The sequence below is a fragment of the Phoxinus phoxinus genome (genome assembly GCF_949152265.1).
Source record: "Phoxinus phoxinus genome assembly, chromosome: 24".
Lineage (NCBI taxonomy): Eukaryota > Metazoa > Chordata > Actinopteri > Cypriniformes > Leuciscidae > Phoxinus > Phoxinus phoxinus.
This window is the reverse complement of record NC_136899.1, coordinates 23,519,517-23,542,797: the sequence shown is the minus strand read 5'-3', so window position 1 is coordinate 23,542,797 and position 23,281 is coordinate 23,519,517. Positions and strand designations below refer to the sequence as shown.

The 23,281-nt window shown below is 37.5% G+C and overlaps 1 protein-coding gene across 1 annotated transcript in view; it reads right to left on the bottom strand.

Annotated features, from left to right (window-relative positions):
• Positions 1-10,188, bottom strand: part of adarb2 (adenosine deaminase RNA specific B2 (inactive)) — a 214,591-nt gene extending 204,403 nt beyond the window's left edge. The window contains exon 1 of the mRNA XM_079602604.1: positions 9,935-10,188. Coding sequence (XP_079458730.1) covers positions 9,935-10,007 — 73 coding nt within the window. The 5' untranslated portion in view covers positions 10,008-10,188. The remainder of the gene's footprint in view (positions 1-9,934) is intronic.
• Positions 10,189-23,281: the final 13,093 nt, after the last annotated feature.

The window sequence follows — 23,281 nt, the reverse complement described above, 5'->3', positions numbered from 1 at the left end:
TCCAGTGGATAACTCGGTGTCTTCTGAAGCGAAACGACAGGTGTGTGTAAGAAAAATGCTAATATTTGTATAATGTTGCTGTTTGAGCACAAAAAAGATCTGCAAAGTCCACTCCAAAGGGAGATATTCACTTTAACAGAAAACACTTTTCAAGAACTACAACAAATGGCTCATTGGGACTACAAATTCTTCTGGAGCTAGAGAAGTAACAATGTCACTCATTTAAATAAACCCCGCCCCCACAGAATACACAAAAAGGGGCGTGTCCTGATTAAGCTGCGCTAGAGAAGACGAAGAAGAAGACCTTATTTAGTAGCGTGTTGTTGCCATGTCGAAGAAACTAATTTTTTCCACCCTAGTCCCTTTTGTTTGGCCTTGACAAACTTAGAAAACATACAATTTATGTTTAACACTGTTCCTGAACATTATAACCCTAATGTTTATCTGTGTGGCTCATTTTACAGAGAACAGCTTCCAGAAACAATGCTGGCTACGCACAAAAGCTTCTCCTGAAAGACGGAGCAGTTCTCCCTTTGTCGAGACAACCATTTGTTTATGGATCACAACCTGTAAGTATGTTTTATAATTTGTTGTTGTGTGTTGAACGGTTCCAATTATAATTGTTATGTTGTTGCTACATTGTAAACAAAGGGCAAAGCGGTTTGGCTCCGCTAGCCTGCTAGCGACTGGGCTCTCGCTTTTGTAAGACTGTTCACCAATGCTAGGAAACCTGCCACTCTGAAACAACCTGTAAAATCTGTTCTTGAAAAAGGTTCTGCATGATCGTAAACATTATCAGGGTCTGAATCGGGCTTGAAATGGCATGATTGACTCCATCATTAATATTTACACCTGGACAGGTTATGGGAAGGTGCGAGACATTTCCAGAACACGCTCAAAGCGGTTCGCCAAATCACAACACACTGGACCAGCTGACCAATCAGAGCACATTTCAGATTTCGGAAAGGAGGGGCTTCATCGAAACAGCGTTTGAGAGACAGACTGGGCAGAGAGTGATGCAATCATGTAAAATATGTGAAAATAATGTGTTTTTTGAACAATCAAACATAAAAACCTAGTAGAAAACTAAATTGAGACATATTTAAACTCTTAAAGGTAGGGTAGGTCAGAATTGTCTAAAAAAAACTTTTATTCAAATTTGTTTAAACTGTCTTTATATACCAATACATAATTAAAATGCAAGTACTCTGAAATAGAGAGTATAAAAAACTGAGTGGCTCTAGTGTATTTAATCTTCAATAAACACAGCTCATCAATTCCATTCACTCCCACCTAAAAACAGGTGCGCGACTGCGCGCACGTGGGCAGAGCCAATAATAGCGGCGGTAGTCATGGCGACGGAGAGTGACAGTCGCGCAAGCCAATCACTTGTTTCGTCCCGAATGGAATTAATGAGCTGTGTTTTTTGAAGATTAAATACACTATAGTCACTCAATTTTTATACTCTCTTTTTCAAAGTACTTACATTTTAATTATGTATTGGTATATAAAGACAGTTTAAGCCAAATTGAAAAAAAAAGTTCTTTAGACAATTGTTACCTACACAACCTTTAACTAAATCATGGCTTCCAGGCAACAATTTGGGTTAACTATCCCTTTAATATTGGATATTCTGTACCAGCGTTTCTCAACTGGTGGGTCATGAGTGCTAAATGCGAATAATAAAGTGCTACTAATCGGTGTACATGCAGTAGTTTGTAGGAAAATATTAAAATGCTTACACGGGACAAGAAAAGGCTTTTCTGTTGCTGACATCAAATGCTGTGCACCAAACCAAAAATCTACACGTTAAATCATGCTGGGTTGTTTTAACCCAATTTTGGGTCAAATATGGACAAACCCAAACGTTGGATCAAAAATGCAATTTAAAAATGTAACCCAATGGCTGGGTTTGTCCATATTTGACCCAAAATTGGGTTAAAACAACCCAGCATTTTTTAGAGTGTACATTATTTTTCGGTGCAAAATCATCCGTCACTGGGTAGCACCCATCCAAATAAGACAGATGCCAGCATGACATGCTCCAAAACAACTACAAAAAGCAAAAGGAAATACAGCCTAGGCTGCATTAAATACAGGATCATTTGCAGGTTTGTGCAGAACACAATGCCTTTTGTGTGGTGAATGATTGACTGTTGAAAGAATTAAACCATCAAAAGTCACATTAAGAAAGCATTTTTGCTGTCATGTTGATATTTGGCAGACAAACAATAATAAATAATCATGATATTTTTGTACGATAAACAATGTTAGTACTGTGTTGGGTCGCCACTTCATGTGCGATGTAAAAGCTGGGTCCTGTAGCAAAACAACACTAAAAAAATGCTGGGTTGATTCAACCCATGTGTGGGTTTCAAATTTTAAATTAAATTTTTAAACCCAACGGTTGGGTTTGTCCATAAACAACCCAGCATTTTTTAGAGCGATTATAAAAAAATAATGTGCGTGCATAATAACAATAATAGTAAATATAATAATAAAAAGTTTCAGCATTCAAATTAATATTATTATTGCAAAGCTAGTGATTTGACAGTATTAGAAGTCTCGGTGTCAGTAGTTCTCGCTCGTGGGCATTGTTAATTGATTTGTGGCCCACATCACAGCGCGGCGCTCGTTTTCCAGGCAGGAGGCGTTTATGGAGATGTGCTTGTGCTGTCAGCTCTCATAACCTGTAATATTATTACTCTGATCATCTGATAACTGCTCGCAGCACAGTCACGAGTGCAGGCTGATCAACGCATGCCAGTAACATGCTCATGTCCTCTCAGTATCAGGCAGGGAAGAACCGAAAATATGTTAAAGACAAACTGAGCTACACTGCAGTGATGGAATAATTCATGGATCAAATCTTTTTTTATAGTTATTTATTAAATAAACAGAAATTATGTTTCTTTTTACTTCAAATAGAGATAATAATCTATTTGAGAATCATGCATTCTGAAAGACTTGCACATTTAGAACAGAGATAAAGGTAAATATTATGTTAAAAAGGTTCTCTAATAAATAAAAACAATACACAACCAATTATGCTCACCGAGGCTGCATCAAAAATACATAAAACTGTGAAATATTACAAATTGAAATATTGATTTTCTATTTTATTAGATTTAAAATATAATGTATTCCTGTGATGGCAAACCTGATTTTTTTGCATCTATTTCTTAAAATGGAGAATTTTTTTTTTTTGTGGAAACCATGATACATTTGATTTTATCTTCATTCATTCTTTGTTGAATAGAATTTTCAAAAGAACAGCATTCTTTCATTTGTATTATGTTTTTTTTGTAACGATGCAAACTTTTTACTTTTGATAAATTCTTGCATTCATAGTATTAATTTCTTTCTTAAAAAAAAAATCCTTTTGATTTGGTAGTGTACATAAAGAGATAAGTTACATAAAATAAGGGTTAAGTGTCAAAGGTCATCACAAATAGTGGTTTCGATGTAATATCACAGCCTGAATGGGTAAAAATACTGCATCAAAAAACGACATGTATATGTTATCATGCAAATGTGAATTCACATTTGAAATAATATCAACCAAATTTAACTTCAATTGTAATATCTTAAGAATAAAACGGCCTACATGAAAATGTGAGGCACATAACATCTCCCACTATTGTTGCATAATGATTTTTGAATAATAAAGCTCTAGATAGTTCCTCCTGTCCCACGAATGTTTCTGACACAGTCTCACCTCAATTAGACGGTTATCTCAACAGCTCACGTGTGGTATTGAGACATTTCCGCATAAAATTTGTTTTTTTTATCCTCACTCCATGAACTTTAAGCAGAAATTCAAGAGGCAAGTCTCAAAAGCCAAGAGGGCCTATTAAGAGATAATTACTAATTATGCTAATTTGTAAAGTTGTGCTATTTCTTTCTTTCGGTCATTTTATCGACGGTCCCTCCAGAGGAAGCCGACACCGTTCAGTGTTAATATCTTTTCTTTTTTCTTCTTCTTCTCCCCAGCCAAACGCACTGTGGAGGACGCCGTGTCCTAAACCGTGGAATATTTCACGCTTAATCAGGGAAGTGTCTGTGAATTGAAACGCTGCCGTCACACGGGTCTCTGGTTGCCGCTGGTGACGACCTTCATTAACTTCATAAATGCTAGCGGTGTTATACTGGCGTTAACCAAAAAAATTCCTTATCGCCAGCGCGCACAAAGAGGAGAGTGTAATGAAGTAGACTCGGGACAAAAATTGTGTTTACATCTGATTAAATGGGTTTCCTTTTCCGGTGCAACCGAATCGGGCTGCCTGGATTATGCCCGAGATAAATCTTCATCCTCAATCAAATCATATCGGCCTAAAGTAGAAGAGAATCGTTTTTATATATATATAATATAATAAAATATAATAGGTTAAAACAGTGTGAATATGTTAATTCCTTTAATTAAAGACACCTCGGACACACACTTAATTTTGTGTAAAGACACACTTTATTTTACAGTGTCCTTGTTACACATTACCTGTAGTTATGTAATAATAACTATAAATTATGCATAATTACATGCAACTAAGCATAAACCAAACCATAATCATGTAGTTAATTATTATTACTCAGTACTTAAATGTGCAATAACCCTTTAACACAGACGGCTTAAAATAAAGTGTAACCTCACCTCGCATTGCTTTGAATCATAAAACAAGACACAGAATCAGTCGCATTTGTGTTTCCAGACACAAGCCCAAAATTCAGATAGATCAAGCCCAAAATGTACACGGATCACATAAACAATGAGCAATGCCAACAAAAAGACAGTGACCGCAAGAAAGGCGACGACACTAGTTTGTAAACTGGTATAAATATGAGAGCGCTTTGACCGTGTTTCTGACCTCTGACCTTCTGCAGATCAAGATGTGTGTAATAATCCCTGCATCACGTCTGTCAACATTCACACATCTAACACACTGTTGCAAACACCAATACATTCATATATGACGGATAAAATCACATTTCAATGAACTGAACTAAATGCATGATTTCAGCTTTCTTTATCACAGAAAGCCGGAGTAAAGTAGCACACTTTGTCAGACGTTATTACAGAAATGATACTTACACTTTATTTCAAGGTGTCCGTGTTACGGTGTAATTACACTTTTAAGTACTGAGTAATAATAATTAACTACATGTACTTATAGGGTTAGGGTGTGTTTTAGGGTTAGTTGCATGCACTTATGCACAATTTATAGTGATTACTATAGTAACAACATGTAACGTGTGTAAGAACGACACTAAAATAAAGTGTTACTGAACACAAAAGTTATACAGTAAAGTTATACTGAATACAGTAAAGTGTTACTGAAGTGCAAAAGTTAATTTATTTCAGTAATTCAAATTAAAAGGTGACACTAATATATTATATAGACTCATTACATGCAAAGTGAGATATTTCAAGCCTTTATGTGTTATATTTTGATGATTATGGCTTACAGCTTATGAAGACCCCAAATTCAAAATTAGAATATTGTGAAAAGGTTTTCATAAGCTGTAAGCCATAATCAAAAATTATAATAAAGGCTTGAAATATCTCACTTTGCATGTAATGAGTCTATATAATATATTAGTTTCACCTTTTAAGTTGAATTACTGAAATAAATGAACTTTTGCACCATATTCTAATTTTTCGTGTGAACAGAATGTACGGTTTTCAGGCACTCAATAGTATTTTATTTGCAATTAAATTAGTATTATATAATACATTTATAATTTATTAACAAATCTAGAGTGTTTCTGCTCCACTTTAGAAGGACTTAAGTTCATCTTCATATGTAATGTCATAATTACTTCTATTGCCTTCGCTTCAAGTGCCGAATGTACTGGCCGGCGTTTATGATTAACTAAAACATATGTGTGGTGTTTACACCAATTATGTCATTTCTATTGAAACCTTTTAATTAGTACAATGCTTTATTAACTTAAAAATGTCATAGTAAATAACACACAACAGTTAAAATCAAGTTTTTAGTATGTGCTTTAATATGTTAGCCAACAAATTAAAATAAAGCATGACAAAAGCATGATTTTTTAAATGATTAAAATGTACTTTTAACATTATTAGTGCACTTTTTAAAGATATACTCAAAGGTGTAAAGGAACAGGCATGAACTAGAACCTTTTATATACATTTACGCAAGTACAGTTTTTTTAAGTACACTAGTGCTAATCTAAAACCATTTTAAGCTCACTTTTTTTGCACAAGGGCATCCTTCACAGAAAGCACACTAACGGTAGCTGGGGTTTCTCTACACTCGTTTCAAAAGAGATTCAGGAGTTAAATAAATGAGCTGTTTAATTGACACTGGAGTGGACTAACAGAACGCCCCCCCCCCCCCTCCCCCGCTACGAGCCACAGCGGGGCAGTCGCACCTTTAACAAGTTCAGAGATAAAAGTAGAGTACTTACTACACCAAGCCATTGACTTCTCTAATACTGTATTATTTAAAACCTCACATATGTTGCGGTTGGCGTCTGTCATGTTTGCTGATAAGTTTGAGGTAAGCGGGTCAACAACGAAGCAATTCCTCAACACACACACACACACACAGTCTCGTACAAATGGATTTGAGTACCAAGTACGTGAGGTTAAAAATAAAGTACTTGACGGCAATGAGAGAAACTGCCCCAGTTTGAAGGATTAATCTCTATTGTTTGCATGTGTGTTACCTCAGTAACCTCTGATAGCATTACCGCTACGCTACAATGGCGCGCAAACAAAGCGACATCAGGAGCGAAATCTTCTTACGTGCGTTTGAATACACATCGCTTTTAATGCACTGGACATTCTGTAATAATCTGAAGCATTTGCTGAGGATTAGACCGTCAAATGCCACGTGGATATAATCCCGGGACGTCGCCCTTTTGCCAGGAAGACAATAAAATGAATTGTTTCGGCTTTCAGAAAAATGAGTGTTTATTAGAACGAGAAACTGTATTATGTTTTCATCTCCATTATGAGAGATTATGGGAGAAGTTAAAACAATCTGCTGACGTTATCTGGTTTTATGTGATTAATTGTGTCTGGATTCCCCCGAGTAAAGTGTATTGTCCCTGTGGAAATGACAATCTTTCATTATGATGATAATGATGATGAAACACACACAAAAAAAAGGTCAGGTGGTCTAAATATTCACCCCGCCGCTGACCAGGACGCACACTTCCTAGCAGATCTTCTCTTCTGTCCAGCGCCATCACTTCCCATTAGCTCAGCTGATAAATTAGCCATTCAAACACACATAAGCGCATGCACACACTCTTACGCTCTCATCTAATGTTTATATGCAATGTTTAATGTTGTGTGACCAATTCTGCCATTTCCATTATGTAAATATATTTGCCTCGGTGTTACACTACAACTATTGTCTACGTTCCCACGATTAATACTCTGGGTTACAGGTCAGACCGCAGTTGTCGACAGACATCGGTGTGTGTGTGTGTGTGTGTTGCTAATGCTCCTTCATGGAGCGACTGCACACTGCAGGCCACGAGAGTAATTCCAGCACAATGTCCTCGAAAGCAAAACCAGGGACAATTTCTTCATTGCACGCAGCCTAATAACTATTCAATATTGAAATTGCGGAATAATAATGATTTATTTACAACTCCTGTTCTTGCCTGATAGTTTTGAGTTTTACACATTTCAAGATCTCAGAAAAGCCATGCAAGGCAGATGTGAAAAAAACTCAAAGCAAATCCAATTTGCCAGTGAAGTCAAGTCAGGTCACCTTCATTTCTACAGCGCTTTACACAATACAGATTGTTTCAAAGCAGCTTTACAGTGATAAACAGGAGAATTAGGCATTCCGGCCGTTCAGTCAGTTCAGTGTTGAATCAGTTTCATGTAAAGATCATCAATTATTAAATTAGTTCATTTCATCTATAAAGCAGTTCTGCTAAAATTATGTCACCGTCCATCCAGCTCAGTTCAGTCCTCATAGCGTCAGTGCAGTCAGATTAATAATATTGTTCAATATTAAGTGTCCCCAGCTAACCAAGCCATAGGAGACAGTGGCAAGGAACCCAAACTCCATCAGCTGAGAAATAAACCGTGGGAGAAACCAGGCTCAGTTCTCCTCTGGCCAGCAATGAACGAAGGCAAAAAGTGACCGCGAGAAACGTGTGTGTGATCAGTGGCCATCCAGCCCACGACCCCGTGCTCCTCTCGGGTCACACGATAAACAGTGACGGGGTGAAACACACACGCAAACCTGTCGCAGCGAAGGCAGAGGTGTTTCTGAAGATGTTTCGGCCATCACACACACACACACACACACACACACACACCTTAGTTTATTACCAGTCACCAACGTGAGACGAGAAGCTAGCGGTGCCCGCCGTCATTCAATCACATTACGCTGCGCCGGTCTCATTACATTCTGATGAAATTTCAGAGTTGATAATGGAAATAAAGCTAGTGCCACTAATTTCCCTGAATATAAAAAAATAGAAAATAACTCAAATTCAATATTTCTCTGGGTGTTGACAGCGCAGCTCTAAAAAGAGCCATGTTACATGCAGATTTGAGTATTTCCATGGATTATAGATTCATGCAATAACAATTTTACTAGAGTAAATTAATTTAAAATATTCTATACTACTTTTGTATATTCTAGACTATACTAGAGCTATTAAGAATATACTTATAATGCCATTTGTCAATTATACAAAACGCCAGTCCTTCATCAGAAATATTACCTTAAGGAACTATTTTTATATGATCTGACTATTTTAAATAACTTTTGTTGGTGTAAACTAATCAGATGGATTTGGTTATTTTTTTACTTGAATAAAACCAGGTGATTTAATTTAGATTAAAACCAATTTTTACCGTGAAATTGTGCATTTTAGCCATTTCTATTCAATCTGACCATTTTAGTCATGTATCCTCATGTAGGCAAGTTGAGTCAGGCATATTAATAATAAATGTAGATGTTACTACATAAAGTGCATTTTGGCTACATGACAAAACAGTTTATGGTGTATCTGTAACTGTACATAAACTCTATATTTTGGTAGCTGGAAATCCTTTTATTTACTTTTTTTTTTATGAGACCTGATGTGCCAAATGTGTAGCTATAATTTTACATACTGTAAACAATTCTAACCATAACAAATCTGATTCCATTTAATTGCTGCCTAACATTTCAAGCTAAATCAAATCAAAGTAATAAGTGTTGCCAAATAACCTACAGTTCACAGCACTTTTACCACTTTGAATTTAATTAATGATGAAGAAAATCAAGTCAATTTTTTTTTTACAGTGATTTACATATAATTACAGTTTAAGCTGAAGAATATTTGATCAGATAACCTAATAAATTCACTTTATGGTAACATTATGATTTAATATGAACTGTCTACCTTAGGTTACAGCAAAATGATTTTAACAGGTCAGATTGAGTAGAAATAACTCCTGAAATGTAACAACCACACTTCAGATTTTACAGTGTCTAGTCAGTTATAGTTTATATAAATGCACAAAAACTACAAAAAAAAATCCATTAATGCATCGATCGACACAAGAGACTGAAAAGGTCTGATAACATTACAATCGTAACGTGTAAATGAGGTCAAATCTTATAGTTGAGGTTACGACAAGGGCAGATTTGAGGACTGTAAATACTGGATGCACAGACCGAGAAATAAACGGCGAAAGCGAGTGTTTCCTCTCGCGAGCGCGAATCAGTGCGCATATGTTTACACAAACTTGACAGAGGAACGATGCTGATGCGACCTCGCGCATCACACACACACACATGTACAGACATCCAGACTGCGCAGTTATGCCGAGATGATCGGTACTTAATGATGCATATTCCAACCAGTGTGCGCGCGACCTCTCCGTTGTTTCGGCTTTAGGAGGAAAGCGTTTATTTAGAAAACGAATAATGACTGAAAGAAACTTTACCTTTTCGCTTAGACCTTCTCCTCCTCCTCCTCTTGAACTTGCATTTGACTTGGCTGCTGGGGACCGATGCCATGGTGCTCAGATTCTGGAGAACTTGTTCTGCGTGATGTTTGTGAAGTTGTTGCTCTGCTGCGGTTGCGCACGCGAAACGCTCCGGGAATATCAGCGTCGCCCTATTCCTCCTCACACTCTTCTAATAAGCTCTCGGTAACGAGCTGAAAGTGACTGTGTTTTTGAGCTCAGCTCAGCGGACCGCCGCGTCCTCCTCCCGCGTGAGAGCGCGTCTGGAGCTCCTGCGCCTCTGCGTTTTTTGGCACCAGCCACTTTGAATCCAATCATGCAAGACGCGTGTCTATTTGCTGCCGCAGATTCTAATTAGAGCCAATCATGAGAGTCCTCGCGCTCTGACATCACGACCGATGACACACACCCCCATCCCATGCAGGCGCGCGAACTCAGCCTTCATCTCGGAGGAGTGAGTGATGGCTTGATGCGCGCGGGTGGAAGGGACGACAGGAGGGGTGAGATGATGTAGCTGGGACAGCAAAAGTTGCAGAAATACATACAGTGTTCGAGCATTAGTGAAAAGGGTTTTGTTTTCTTTTTTATGATTAAAATATGCTCATTACATATTCTATAATTAGCATACACATCTGAGTCATTTTCCCTTTTACTTTAAACTTGAGCTGCATGGACTACACGTGTGTGTGTGTGTGTGTGTGTGTGTGTGTGTGTGTGTGTGTGTGTGTGTGTGTGTGTGTGTGTGTGTGTGTAAACCTGACGGTTTGTGTTATTCTTCCAATTTCATGATGACTATTAATCACACAATGATAGTGTTAATATTTTGCATGAAAGTTACTGAGAAAGTCTAGATTATAGAGTCTGTAAAGTTTAAAACCCTTGGGTTAAAGGAGTGTTACATACAACATTCAAAATTATTTTGACTCAGTCTGTAAATAAATAAAATACAAATAAAACTGGAAGTCTGGCACTCAACCTGAAAATGATTTTTTTGTGTGTGTTTACTGTTGGCTACACTGTACATAGATGCTGCCTTAAATTTGTAAGTAAAATAAACTTGGATGTTTAAGTTATTATATCTTAAATTAGATTAGACTTAAATTAGTTGAATTTTGCATAACTTATAAAAAAGTTGAAAATTGCTCAACTTATTTTGACGAGTTAAAGCAATGTAAAACCGTATGTTGTCATAACTTGTTGGTCATATACTTTTTTACAGTGTACAGAAAGTGTGTAATTTGATTTTATTGTTATTTAAATTGTCCCTTTATCAGGAGTACTGTTCTAATTGGATGAAATTCCTTTGGGTGAAGTTTGCCGATTGTAAACAGAACTTTAAATAGTCCACATCTTTTTGTTGTATCTTTACATACATTGCCAGGGTGAAAAAAAAAAAGTCACTGTTTGGATTGAAGCTCTGGATTCATGTGTGAAAATGATTCTTCATGCTCCTCACAACCACTAGTTTGAGTCTGATGAATCTTGACACTGTCAACCAGAAATATGGCCATGATGTGTATTCCTGGTTGTTTAAGAAATGAAAAGCTACACACTCCATCAAGTAGGGTTAGAAGAACTGTTGCCAAACATATAACATCATAGAAACATATAATCACTGCAATAATGATCCAATCATAGACTCTTACGCATTTACTATTTAAATCCAAACAGTGACTTTTTTTCTTTTTTATCTGGTGAAAAATACCACGTTTGGTCATACTGGAACAACTAAGTGATCATATATGTGACCCTGGATCACAAAACCAGTCACGAGTCGCACGCGTATATCTGTGGCAATATCCAACATTACATTGTATGGGTCAAAATTATAGATTTTTCTTTTATGCCAAAATTCATTAAGATATTAAGTAAAGATCATGTTCCATGAAGATATTTTGTAAATTTCCTACCGTAAATATATAAAACATGTATTTTTGTGAGTGAATGCAGCACAATCGTGAACATAAATGCACAACTTTAAAGGAGATTTTCTCAATGTTTAGATTTTTTTGCAGATTTCAGATTCCAGATGTTCAAATAGTTGTGTTTCGGCCAAACATAGTCCTATCCTAACAAACCCCACATCAATGGAAAGCTTATTTATTCAGCTTCCAGATGATGTACATGTATACATCTCAATAAAAAAATTACACATGTATTTTCAGATCTGTTCCAGTGGAATGAACTGTCATTAAGTGAATAACTTTAGGCACACATTTTCTTTGTGTTTTCAAGCTGAAATAATTTTCTGTGTAATTGACCACATTAAATGAAACCTTTAATTCTTTAAGTTGTTATGTTCCTCCTCTTTATAACTTTTAAAACATAATTTCATAAATTTGTATAGTTTTACCAGAACATATCACTATAGACTACTTTTCAAACTTGCATGGATTAACATTAACATACAACTTGTCGAATAATAAAACAAAACTTGGCAGAAGTTGCTTTCAGGGGCCAAGCGAAACTTTCACAAATGTTGCATCAGAATATTGATGCTATAGGAACGCTTATGCGAATCTTATTGGCCAACAACAGTGCATGCAAGATATTGGCGTATCCGGAAGCTAAAAGCACACCTGGACCAAATGTTGTCAGCTTCTACAAGTCGCTCTCAGGCATGAAGTGTGGCAAAGCAACGCAGTCGTAACCGAGATGTTCTCCTGTGCTAATGTTATTGACTCTGTAAGCATGCATGGGTCAGTCGGTTCATCTTTAAAAAAAGTTTACCCTTAAATTTATCTCTGACAGAGTGACAAATCTAATTGGAAAATGTTTAAAATTATTCAAATGTTCAAAGATACGGAAAAAAAACTAAGAATGGAAGTATTGACTTCTTATTTGTGGCTTTTCTCAATAAATGTTTGTATATGTGATTAAATGTGATTGAATCAAAATGTGATTTATTGTTCAGAACATCATGCAATTCATTTCATTAAAAATGTTAATCAATAGATCACATTCAAATAAATATGATCGCACTCAAAATTAGGTATCAGTTATGAGGAAGGTGCGAGACGGTTCATCCACGTTCACAGTCACGATGAGTAAAAGAAATCTTCAGAAGATAAGCATGTTCTCTGAAGCAACCTCACTCTTCCCCCTAAAGCAAATCCCTCCTCCAATCTGCTGATCGACAGATTTATAAACTGAAATAATCGTAGACATACATGCATTGATGTTGACATTTTGCTAACAAAACAAAAGGCTTTTTTCCCCCTTGTCAAATGTCATTAGACTTCGTCTAAAATACCAGCAGTGCGACTACTTGGTGACATTTACTGCAGGAAAAAAAAGTAGAGCGAATGGAAGTACATTTGAAAACACGGCATATTTGCTGACAGAAAAGTCACTTTGAGATTCCTTTGTGCGCTCGGAACATTTCCATGAGGGCTATAGGGAGAAGGTGTGGGTTTGCGTGTGTGTATGTGTGTGTGTGTGTGTGAATGGATTGGTGAGGGTGTTGGGTGGTCTGTGGGGACACTGGTTGCCTGGAGGACACCCACAAATATCCATGTAAATTGCAGTTTAAGAGAAATCAATGATGGTGACAAGTTGCCAATGCCACTATCTGGGGACATAATGAACGTTTGGCAAGGCAAACTGCTTCCTGATAACCCTATAGGCTGTGTGTGTGTGTGTGTGTGTGTGTGTGTGTGTGTGTGTGTGTGTGTGTGTGTGTGTGTGTGTGTGTGTGTGTGTGTGTGTGTGTGTGTGTGTGTGTGTGTGTGTAGGTAAACAAGAGTCAAGAGATGAGACCAACACAAACTGGAAAGGGACGAGACAGATCCTCTAATTTCAGATTAGGTTTGAGAAGATGTTCATGTCACTACACTGCTCATCTCAGTGATTGGTTTTTAAAGCTTCTGCATCCAAAAATGACAATAAACACAATTTACTTTTGATGCTTGTCCTATTCAAAATAAGTGGCAGTGTCTTGAGCGTGCACACATGAGACAGTAATACCTTCAGAACGTGCTCATTTTCAAATGGCATCAGTCTAGGGATCACTCCCATGATGCACTGGGGCACCTCATTGTACTACTTTATTTAATTGTATTTCATTTCATACTGGGATTGTTCCAAGAAAGAGAGCCAGTTCAATAGAAACCATTCAAATACAGATGTTGCGGCAAAATTAATATTTCAGCTGCACACACTCTTGCTTGATAATCTCAACAACTGCTTTTTAATAATTTTGGTTTAAAATTATTTAAGTGTTATAAAATCTCTCTCTCTCTCTCTCTCTCTCTCTTCAAGTAGGCTACTTTATTTGCATGATTGTGTTTACATATAATATTGTCAAAGCATTATACACAGGTAATTAAAAGAAAAATGAATATACAATGTTTACACTAACAACAACAACATTTTATTACAATAATGTGCTAAGTAATGAATAAAAATAAAATAATATATATATTATAAAAATAGGCATTTATCTATAGACATTATAAACAACAACAAAATCAATTGTAATGTATATACGTCTATAGATAAATGCCTATTTTTATAATATATATATTATTTTATTTTTATTCATTACTTAGCACATTATTTTAATAAAATGTTGTTGTTGTAAGTGTAAACATTGTATATTCATTTTTCTTTTAATTACCTGTGTATAATGCTTTGACAATATTATATGTAAACACAATCATGCAAATAAAGTAGCCTACTTGAAGAGAGAGAGAGAGAGAGAGAGAGAGAGAGAGATTTTATAACACTTAAATAATTTAAAACCAATTAATAATCATACACTTTACTCAAGACATTTAGCAAAAATTAATTCACCATCCTTAACAAAGCACAACATTTCTTTAGAAGTCCATACATTTTTAAATTCCTTAATATTCTTCATAATTTTATAAAATAAAATAATCGGATTTAATTCTTACTTCAGAGAGACAGAAAGAGGGAGAGAGTTTATATTATTATTTTTTAACAATATTATTTGTATTTCTCCTTTAGCCAAGTGTGCGTGCACTTTCAGGGGCGGATCAGCAGAACCACTGTTAGGGATTAGAACAGATAAACCTGCAGGTTTCAATTAAATCAAGTAAATAATTAAGAGGAAAGCAAACAGTCTGAACTGCTCTACATTGTTGCTAAGTTTCATAATAATATAATCTCAGGAGAACATTTCCTTCTCTCTCTCATATATCAATTAATGTCAAGCTGCGAGTACAGCCGATTTCCTTCACGCTGCAGAACGCTTTATAGATGTAAACATGCGCTCTGACTTATATTGATTGTAATTTACTGAGCAGACACAGGCTGGACGGCTGGGGATAGTTTTCACTTTACTGATCGCTGCCCATGGGCCTAAACTTTGTTCAATGGCAAGGACATAACTTCATAAGACATAACTACAGTATGTGTGCAATTCCTGCTCTTACAGGCAAATAAAAATCAATTTAGGGTGACCTAAGACTGCCAAAATAGCTCAACTCCAGGGCCCTTAGCGCATACAGTGTGAGATAATCTCTAAAGATCACCAATACGGCCCTCAGGTCTGCATACAGCACAAGTACACCAAAAGTACAGTATCCACGTGCAGCCCACTTGTTTTGTGTCCGCATGGATGGTAACAGCTCGAGCGCACGGTGAAAGTTGAGACAGAAGAGTCCACTAGGTGGCAATACACGGTTGTGATGCACTGTATTGTGGAGTAGTCGAAGAAGAGTGTGGCTATTATTATCAACGGGGTAATCCATCAGCCGGAAAGTGTAGCTTTAACCACAAGCCATCACGGTTAGCATTCCATTGACTCCCATTCATTTTGCCGTCACTTTGACAGCGAATAACTTTACATCTGATGCGTTTAAAGACTCCATTTGTCCATTATTTATTTCTAAAGAAACACGACAATGTATAAAAGGCTTCATTACTTTGTATCTCACGTTATGGCCCCGTAGAAGCAGTTTTTGTAAAAATAGGCTAACGATTGCGTCATAACCACGCGACTCTCTGTTGCACAGTCGAGAAATTACTGTATAGACCGGCGGAGAAGCACGCAGGCAATCGGGGGGACGTGGAGGCACAATGTCTGATAAAGTCGAGGGAGAAGCCCATAGTGAGTGATAAAGTTGCTCCCGCTGCTAGCTCATGGACAGCTAATGCTCACGCTCTCCGTCTCTGCGAGATTCGGAAGGGAAGTCTATGCGGTCGCTGTGTCCATTTTATATTGCTGCGCAGGCTCAAACTGAGCTTGATGACGTAGATGTGACGTGAGCAACGTGTCTGACAGCTGTCAGTCTTCTAGTAGCTGTGCCGAGAGAAATCTGAATAATTCTCTTCCGAATCTCGCAGAGACGGAGAGCGTGCATTAGCTGTCCATGAGCTAGCAGCAGGAGCAACTTTATCATTCTCTATGGGCTTCTCCCTTGACGTTATCGACTTTATGCCTCCACGTCCCCCCGATTGCTTGCGAGCTTCTCCGCCGGTCTATACGGTAATTTCTCGACTGTGCGACAGAGAGTCGAGTGGTTATGACGCAATCGTTAGCTTATTTTTACAAAAACTGCTTCTATGGGGCCATAATGTAAGATACAAAGTAATGAAGCCTTTTCTACATTGTCGTGTTTCTTTATAAATAAATAATGGACAAATGTAGTCTTTAAACGCCTCAGATGTAAAGTTATTCGCTGTCAAAGTGACGCCAAAATGAATGGGAGTCAATGGATGGTAACAGCAGGTGGGGGTCCGCTAGCCAATGGCGGCCCCCGGTTTCCGGCGGATGGATTACCCCCTTGATTATTATCCATCATTTTTGTTTTGGTTGTTCTTCTAAATTTTTGCATGCAATGGCGGATCTGCTACTTTTCATCTTTCCGAGCGAATGTCCTGTAAATGTCACGACTCAGTGCTGCCCTCTGATGTCTTGTAGAGTATAGAAAAGCAATTGTACTGCACACGTGTCGAACTCGTCCATCCGCGCTCATTCACGGTTTGAGTATGCTCAAGAAACTAAGTATATATGGGTCTTTAGGGACCATGGGCTCCTGGGTACACACTAGGGATTCACGGATAGGATTATTTGGGGCAGATAACAATACCGATTTTAACAAAAAAACATTGGTAGATTCTGATACCGATATTTGTCACTTTCTCTCTTATTACTGTTTTGATAATTTTTTTAATCAAAGTTCAAAACGCATGCATTAAGGTATACTAGTTTATTGCTGCCTCGTGAAATTATTTCTATCGAACATGGATTGGATCCATTTAACACTTGAACACTGAGGATAGTCTCTCATAATTTTAGCATTGTCTCTTTCTCAACATTCTATTTTTATCTCTTCTCTCTTCATTTTCATCTTCCATTTTTTGTCATTACCACTCTTGGGAACTTCCAACAGTATTTAACCCGATCCTGTGAAAACCAGGAAAGGGAGAAATCAAATCAACAAGTTATGCGTGCTCTGCTCAGTGTGAGGAAAGCATGTTACGCCACTTGAAAAGCATAATTTGTTCAAGGAAATTTGATATGATCCAATCAAAATGAAACACTTCAGCAGCGGTGGCATTGTGAATCATAAGACACATCTTATGTTATGAGAGATGCCCATTTATACTAGGCTGCTAATGTGCGCTGGTGTTTTATATAGCCGGTAATCAAATTTAGTGCGACTCCTTGTGATTGTGCAGTGAATTCAACGTCTTGTCTCGTATGACAGATGCGTTACGTCTAATGATATGATCATTTCCATTTTGTCAGAGTGCCTGGTGGTCTATTTATTTAACACTCTCCCCGGGGGAATGTTAGTCATTCGTTAGATTCTATATACTCGTAACAGAGGAAGACGGAGAGAGCGAGAGAGGAGGACGAGGGAGACGAGGACTGTTGCCTGCCACCAGCTTTCTCATAAACATAACGTATTATAGCATCATAAATGACTGCGACATTTCAGCCATTATCAGTAGCAGTTTAATTAAAATTTCATTCAAAAAGGGAAATTCTGTCTTCATTTACTCACCGTCATGTCATTTCAAAAGATGTATGATTTTTGTTCTTCTGTCAAACACAGAAGGAGATATTTGTAGAATTTTTCAAGCTGCTCTTTTCCAAACAAACATGAGACTTTAACATGAATCATGCCGAGTTTTTAATGTCAATGTTTCAAAACTCCTTTGGTTCTCAAGAAAACCTTTGCAAAACATTTTGTAGGTGGTTGCATAGCCACGCATATTATATCTATAAATGCATATATGAAAACACCGAGCTGTGGGCGCTTGAGAGCGTTTTGGCAGTTGAGACATTTGCTTGTTATGATACGGTTTATCCGCGAAATTGTTTCATTTCACACATATTTTGTTTCTGTGTTGATTCAATATTAAAATGTCGATATAATTTAACGTATTTTCTCTGGCTCTTGTTTTAAATTATTGTGTTCCGTTATTATGCTAGTTGTCGTCATCTGTTGACGTTGTACAAGCAGAATGTAGCGGTTGGTCGGTGTAGTATTAGTCCCGCCCCTCCTCCATTGTGATTGGACGGTTGGGTAAAAATTGACAAAAAGTGACGCAGGGTTGGGCGCTGCGTTTTACCCAAAGTTGAACATTCTTCAACTCTCGGCGACCTATAAAAAACATAGAGCGCTAAGCGTGAAAAAAATGCTCAGCGCCTCGTTACGCTCATGGCGTTTTAAAAATGCGGCACTTCCATTGAAAACAGTAGAAAACATACTCCAGCCGCTTGAAAAAAAAAAACCTTTGGTGGACACACGGCCTAAGGGTGCATATTGGTACCTTAAAAGTACATATACCTAAAAGGTAAAAAAGTATACCTTTTAAAAAGGTACCGCCCACAGCTTTTGTACCTTTTTTTCGGAGTGTTTGCTTGCTTTAACATGCTCAGATGGCCAATACTACAAACTACGAAACTCTGACTAGTGCCAATATGTGGAGCATCAGACGATCAATGACATCCGACGTTGGCCGATTGATGACTGGCTTGGTGAGTCACGACCTTATGATGTTCTGGTCTCTAGATTTGGCTCAAGTCTCTCTTTTAATGCAAGTACAGGGATTTTTGTATTGTATTGAATTATCAGCATCCAAGACCAATACTAACATGGGACATACTAACATTACGAAAAGTACTTTGGTTCTCATGTTTCTGGTGACCAATTGCAAAGTTGGAATATAAGTTTGAATGAAATTTGAAGGTTTTTAATAAATTATGGTTTGGTCAATTATTTATTTAATTATTTAAGTATTTAATAAATAATGTTATTTTGGTTTGTTTCTCACGCAAATCTATTAAATGGCTTCAACTGACTTAGAACATAACATATGGAGTAATTTTATGGTGCAATTTTTGTCATTCACTTTCATTGTATGGAAAAGAGCAGCATGAACATGCCTTCGAATATCTCATTTTGTGTTCCCCAGAAGAAACAAAGACATACAGGTCTGGAATAACTTGAGAATGTGTAAATTACATAATTTCCATTTTTGGGTAAACCAGTAGTCAAAACTTTGGCCATTTTTCTCCAGGGTACGTATGGTATGTCTCCAAATAGCGGGTTCTGCTAGTTGCTGTGTTACTCTCTCTCTCTGTGTGTGTGTGTGTGTGTGTGTGTGTGTGTGTGTGTGTGTGTGTGTGTGGATATTGACTTTTCGGCTCTCTGGGAGGGATTAGGCCTTATCTTGTGCTGAGGCGCCTCACATGTGGTTTTCGAAGGGTCTGAAGATCTGCCTTCATCTTCCCGCCATAGATGTATACCCTCTCCCCACAAACGCACACATATACACACAGACACTTCTAAAAATTCTCTCGTCCATATAGGCAAAACACACATACATGCCTGGAGCACAAATTCACTCTCCATCTTCAGATCTAAACAGCACATTCACAGGTCACAGTCTTCAAGCTCAAAGAAACTCAAAGCTTATCAAATCTAAATCATATAATAATCATATACGCAACAATCTTCACATTTATTAGTTTAAATGGGTAAATATGGTTGCTATAGCATAGGCATGAATACGTGCATAAATGAATATAGTGTTGCTATGCGGTTGGTAAATTATTCCGAGATTTTCTTTTAAACACACGGTTATGTTGCTTCAGGGTGGTTTCTTACTGGCCCAAGTCAAAAGATCCAAGTTTCAATGATATTCTGATGTCTATGACTCTGGTTTCTCCTTCAATAACAATCTATGTGATTATTTTCTATGCATCTGCCCGTCAAAAATCAGACAATTGACGGTAACATTCGTGTTTATATATGGTGCTCAATTGTAATTATGTTTACACTATTATCAGATTTACAATCATTAAAATTCAACACAAAGTACATTTATAGACAGGAAAACTGAAGGAAACTTGACAGTGCAGAAATATCACATCTTATTCTGTCTGTTCTCAGGCACATAAACTCAGGCATATGCACAGTCACAAACACAAAACAATTGACTTCCTGTGGCAGGGGTTGTGGAGGCGGAGCATAATCACACTGACAGTAGGGCATTCTGGGAGGACTAAGGTTAATTCAAAATGACTGTTATTATGGCGCTGGCGTCGCCGGGGTTATGTTGGGGGTTGGGGCCATCACCGAACACAATATGGGCTTAACATTGCAGACTGGAAGAGCCAAAGGTATATCTGCAAGAAGACAGAGGAAGATGATATATTCATCCTGATAGGAAAAACCATTCGAATGCAAGAACAACACCGAGGTATGGTGGGGACATGTGAACATTTTCCACATATGGACCAGGGTTATTAAAGATAACTAAAACTAAAACTAGATTTTTGTTATTAAAAATAAAAAGTGAACTGAAACAAAATAAAATAAATAAATGTAAAACTCGACATCACATTCGCGTTTTATGATGCGGTAATTTCCTGATGGATAAAATGCAGTGCCACCCAACTTTTTATTTTTGTCATCCTCATGCTTAAAGCCTTCAAAGTGTCAGAGAGAGATGGAAATGGTCGTGAAACTAAATTATGACCTTTTTTTTGTGCAAATATTAGTTGACTTCAGGGAAAGAATAAAATAATTATGACATAACCCCTTTAAAATACAACACAACTGAACATTTACTATCAGCAAGCTGCTATTAGTCTGAATAAACCACCCTATTTAATTCACTTCATGAATGGAAACAGACACAGGTGTCCTGAATGTCACAGGACTCTATCAGCTCACTGGCCTTTCATAATGGGCTAATTATGTGCATTTCCGGTCTATAAAGCTTATCACAGAAACACAGGAAAGTTAAGGTGGAACAAAAAGAATAGGAAAAATAAATTACATCTATGTTTACAAGAAAGCGGAAGGGCTAGGCGGAGACTAGGGGACATGAGGCGACTTCATGAGTTGTTAAAGTGTGTAAAATTGCCTTTTCCCTTCCGCTCGTGTCAGGCGCTACTGAAGCACATATCCAGCATGACAGCAGGGCACAGAGAACTGTAAAAGCAAGTCCTGAGGTAATGCCTCGGCTGTGCCAGTTCCAATCACACCAACCCGTGCTGGTGAAGGTGAGCTGTACAACTGCATTTGTGTTTGTCTGTGCCTTTCTAGTGCTTTCTGTCAGGTACAGTGCAAATGTTTCTGATAGAAATTCGGGGCTGTCAGAGCTGATGTGGCACAGTGGGTAATACACGTGTAAGAGCCGCATGCTCACAAACTTACAGGGTTGAATCTCTCTTGCGTCAAGGCATAAGCGACCAAAATAACACAACAGGAGATGTTTAGCAGAATGTTCAAGCTGTACTGTGGAAATGTAACTATTTTACAAGGTGGTGATATTTTATGAATTCGTACACTGTAAAAAATTATATCATCAACACAACCCGGTCACACTAAATGCGTCTCTATAGCACACAGCTATTTCACAGTGCAATTTATACGCGAAAATTAGTTTTTACGTGCATAGGATACGCATGGGTAGGTTTAGTAGTGGTGTGGGGTGCGTGTGTGTATTATACGTTTGGTTAGGATTAGTGGTGTGTGGGGTGCGTGTGTATTACACGCAATGAAGTGCGTATCAAATTCACGTGAAAATTGCGTATCATATGCACGTAAAAACACATTTTCGCGTATAAATTGCACGATAAACACAATACGTGGTATAGAGATGCATTTTCATGAGATCAAGTTGTATCAATAAGTTATGAAGTTATGTTTTTACATTGCTTAAACTCATCAAATGTAACAAAAATGATTTTTTAAGTCAGTTTAATGTAATTTGAGTTGAAATGACTTAAACCTCTAAGTTGATTGTGCTTAAATTTAAGGCAGCAACTTTTTTTTTTTACAGTGTACGATGTAAATTGTATGAAAATGTATGATATTTAGAAAAAAAAAGTAAGCATGAAGGTCCGAAACACACCTGTCACTGGAGCGTAAGCAGATCGTACCAACATTAGATTGTACAGATTCATACGAATTAGCCACCAATTGACCAAAATGTAAAATAGTTAAATTGCCATGAGATTGTGTTGGTTTTCTATACAACCAAAGCAGAGTTATTACCAGGGTCTGAAAAAAGTCCATACAACATCTGCTATTATTCCAAGTCTTTAGAAGTCACATATGTATACTGAGACAATCATTTTAAACAGTATATGGGGTGTCCAAGTCTTTAATAATCCAGAAACACAGGAGATAAAGCAAACACAAACACTATACATTACCAGACAATGAACTGAACATAACGCAGGGTTTAAATACAGGAAGATAATTGGACGAACAGAAACAGTGTGGCATTAATTAGCCAATGATTAGGAACACAGGCAACTGGAAACCCAAACAGAACGTTCTATAGGCACAGTTAGTGACACAACTATAATGTTTTCATCTCATTCAATTCACAATCATGTCTCCTGGCAGTTCACGAAGCTCAGTGAAATGTTTGATACTACACTGTAGATCATTTTCACAAGCTTATAGATGGCATGGCCCAGCATATTTCAATTAGTCACATATCTTTAGCACAAACACATTAAAAAAGTTTTCCCATCTCTCTTCCTCTGCCCATTTGGCACAAATTAGAGAATACTGGATCATCTTATGAAAAGACTCCACAAGTCCTTGAAGTTCCACTGTATATCACAGTATTTCCGAGACTGCGATTAATTGCCTCTTTTACGGCCCGACAGTAATCCTTCAGACCACTTCCTCTGAGCACGGCTACATCTGAAGCTGCTCGACAAGTTTGGAGAGAAACGTAAGCACAAGGTTTTAAGCCACTTCACCAATATCCTGCCTGACACTCCACAGGACTTAAGCAGGGGGGAAAATTCCCTGGATTTACTAAGAGAGGGGGAAGCATGCAAGGTAGCTGCAGATTGCATTCACGGGTAGATTT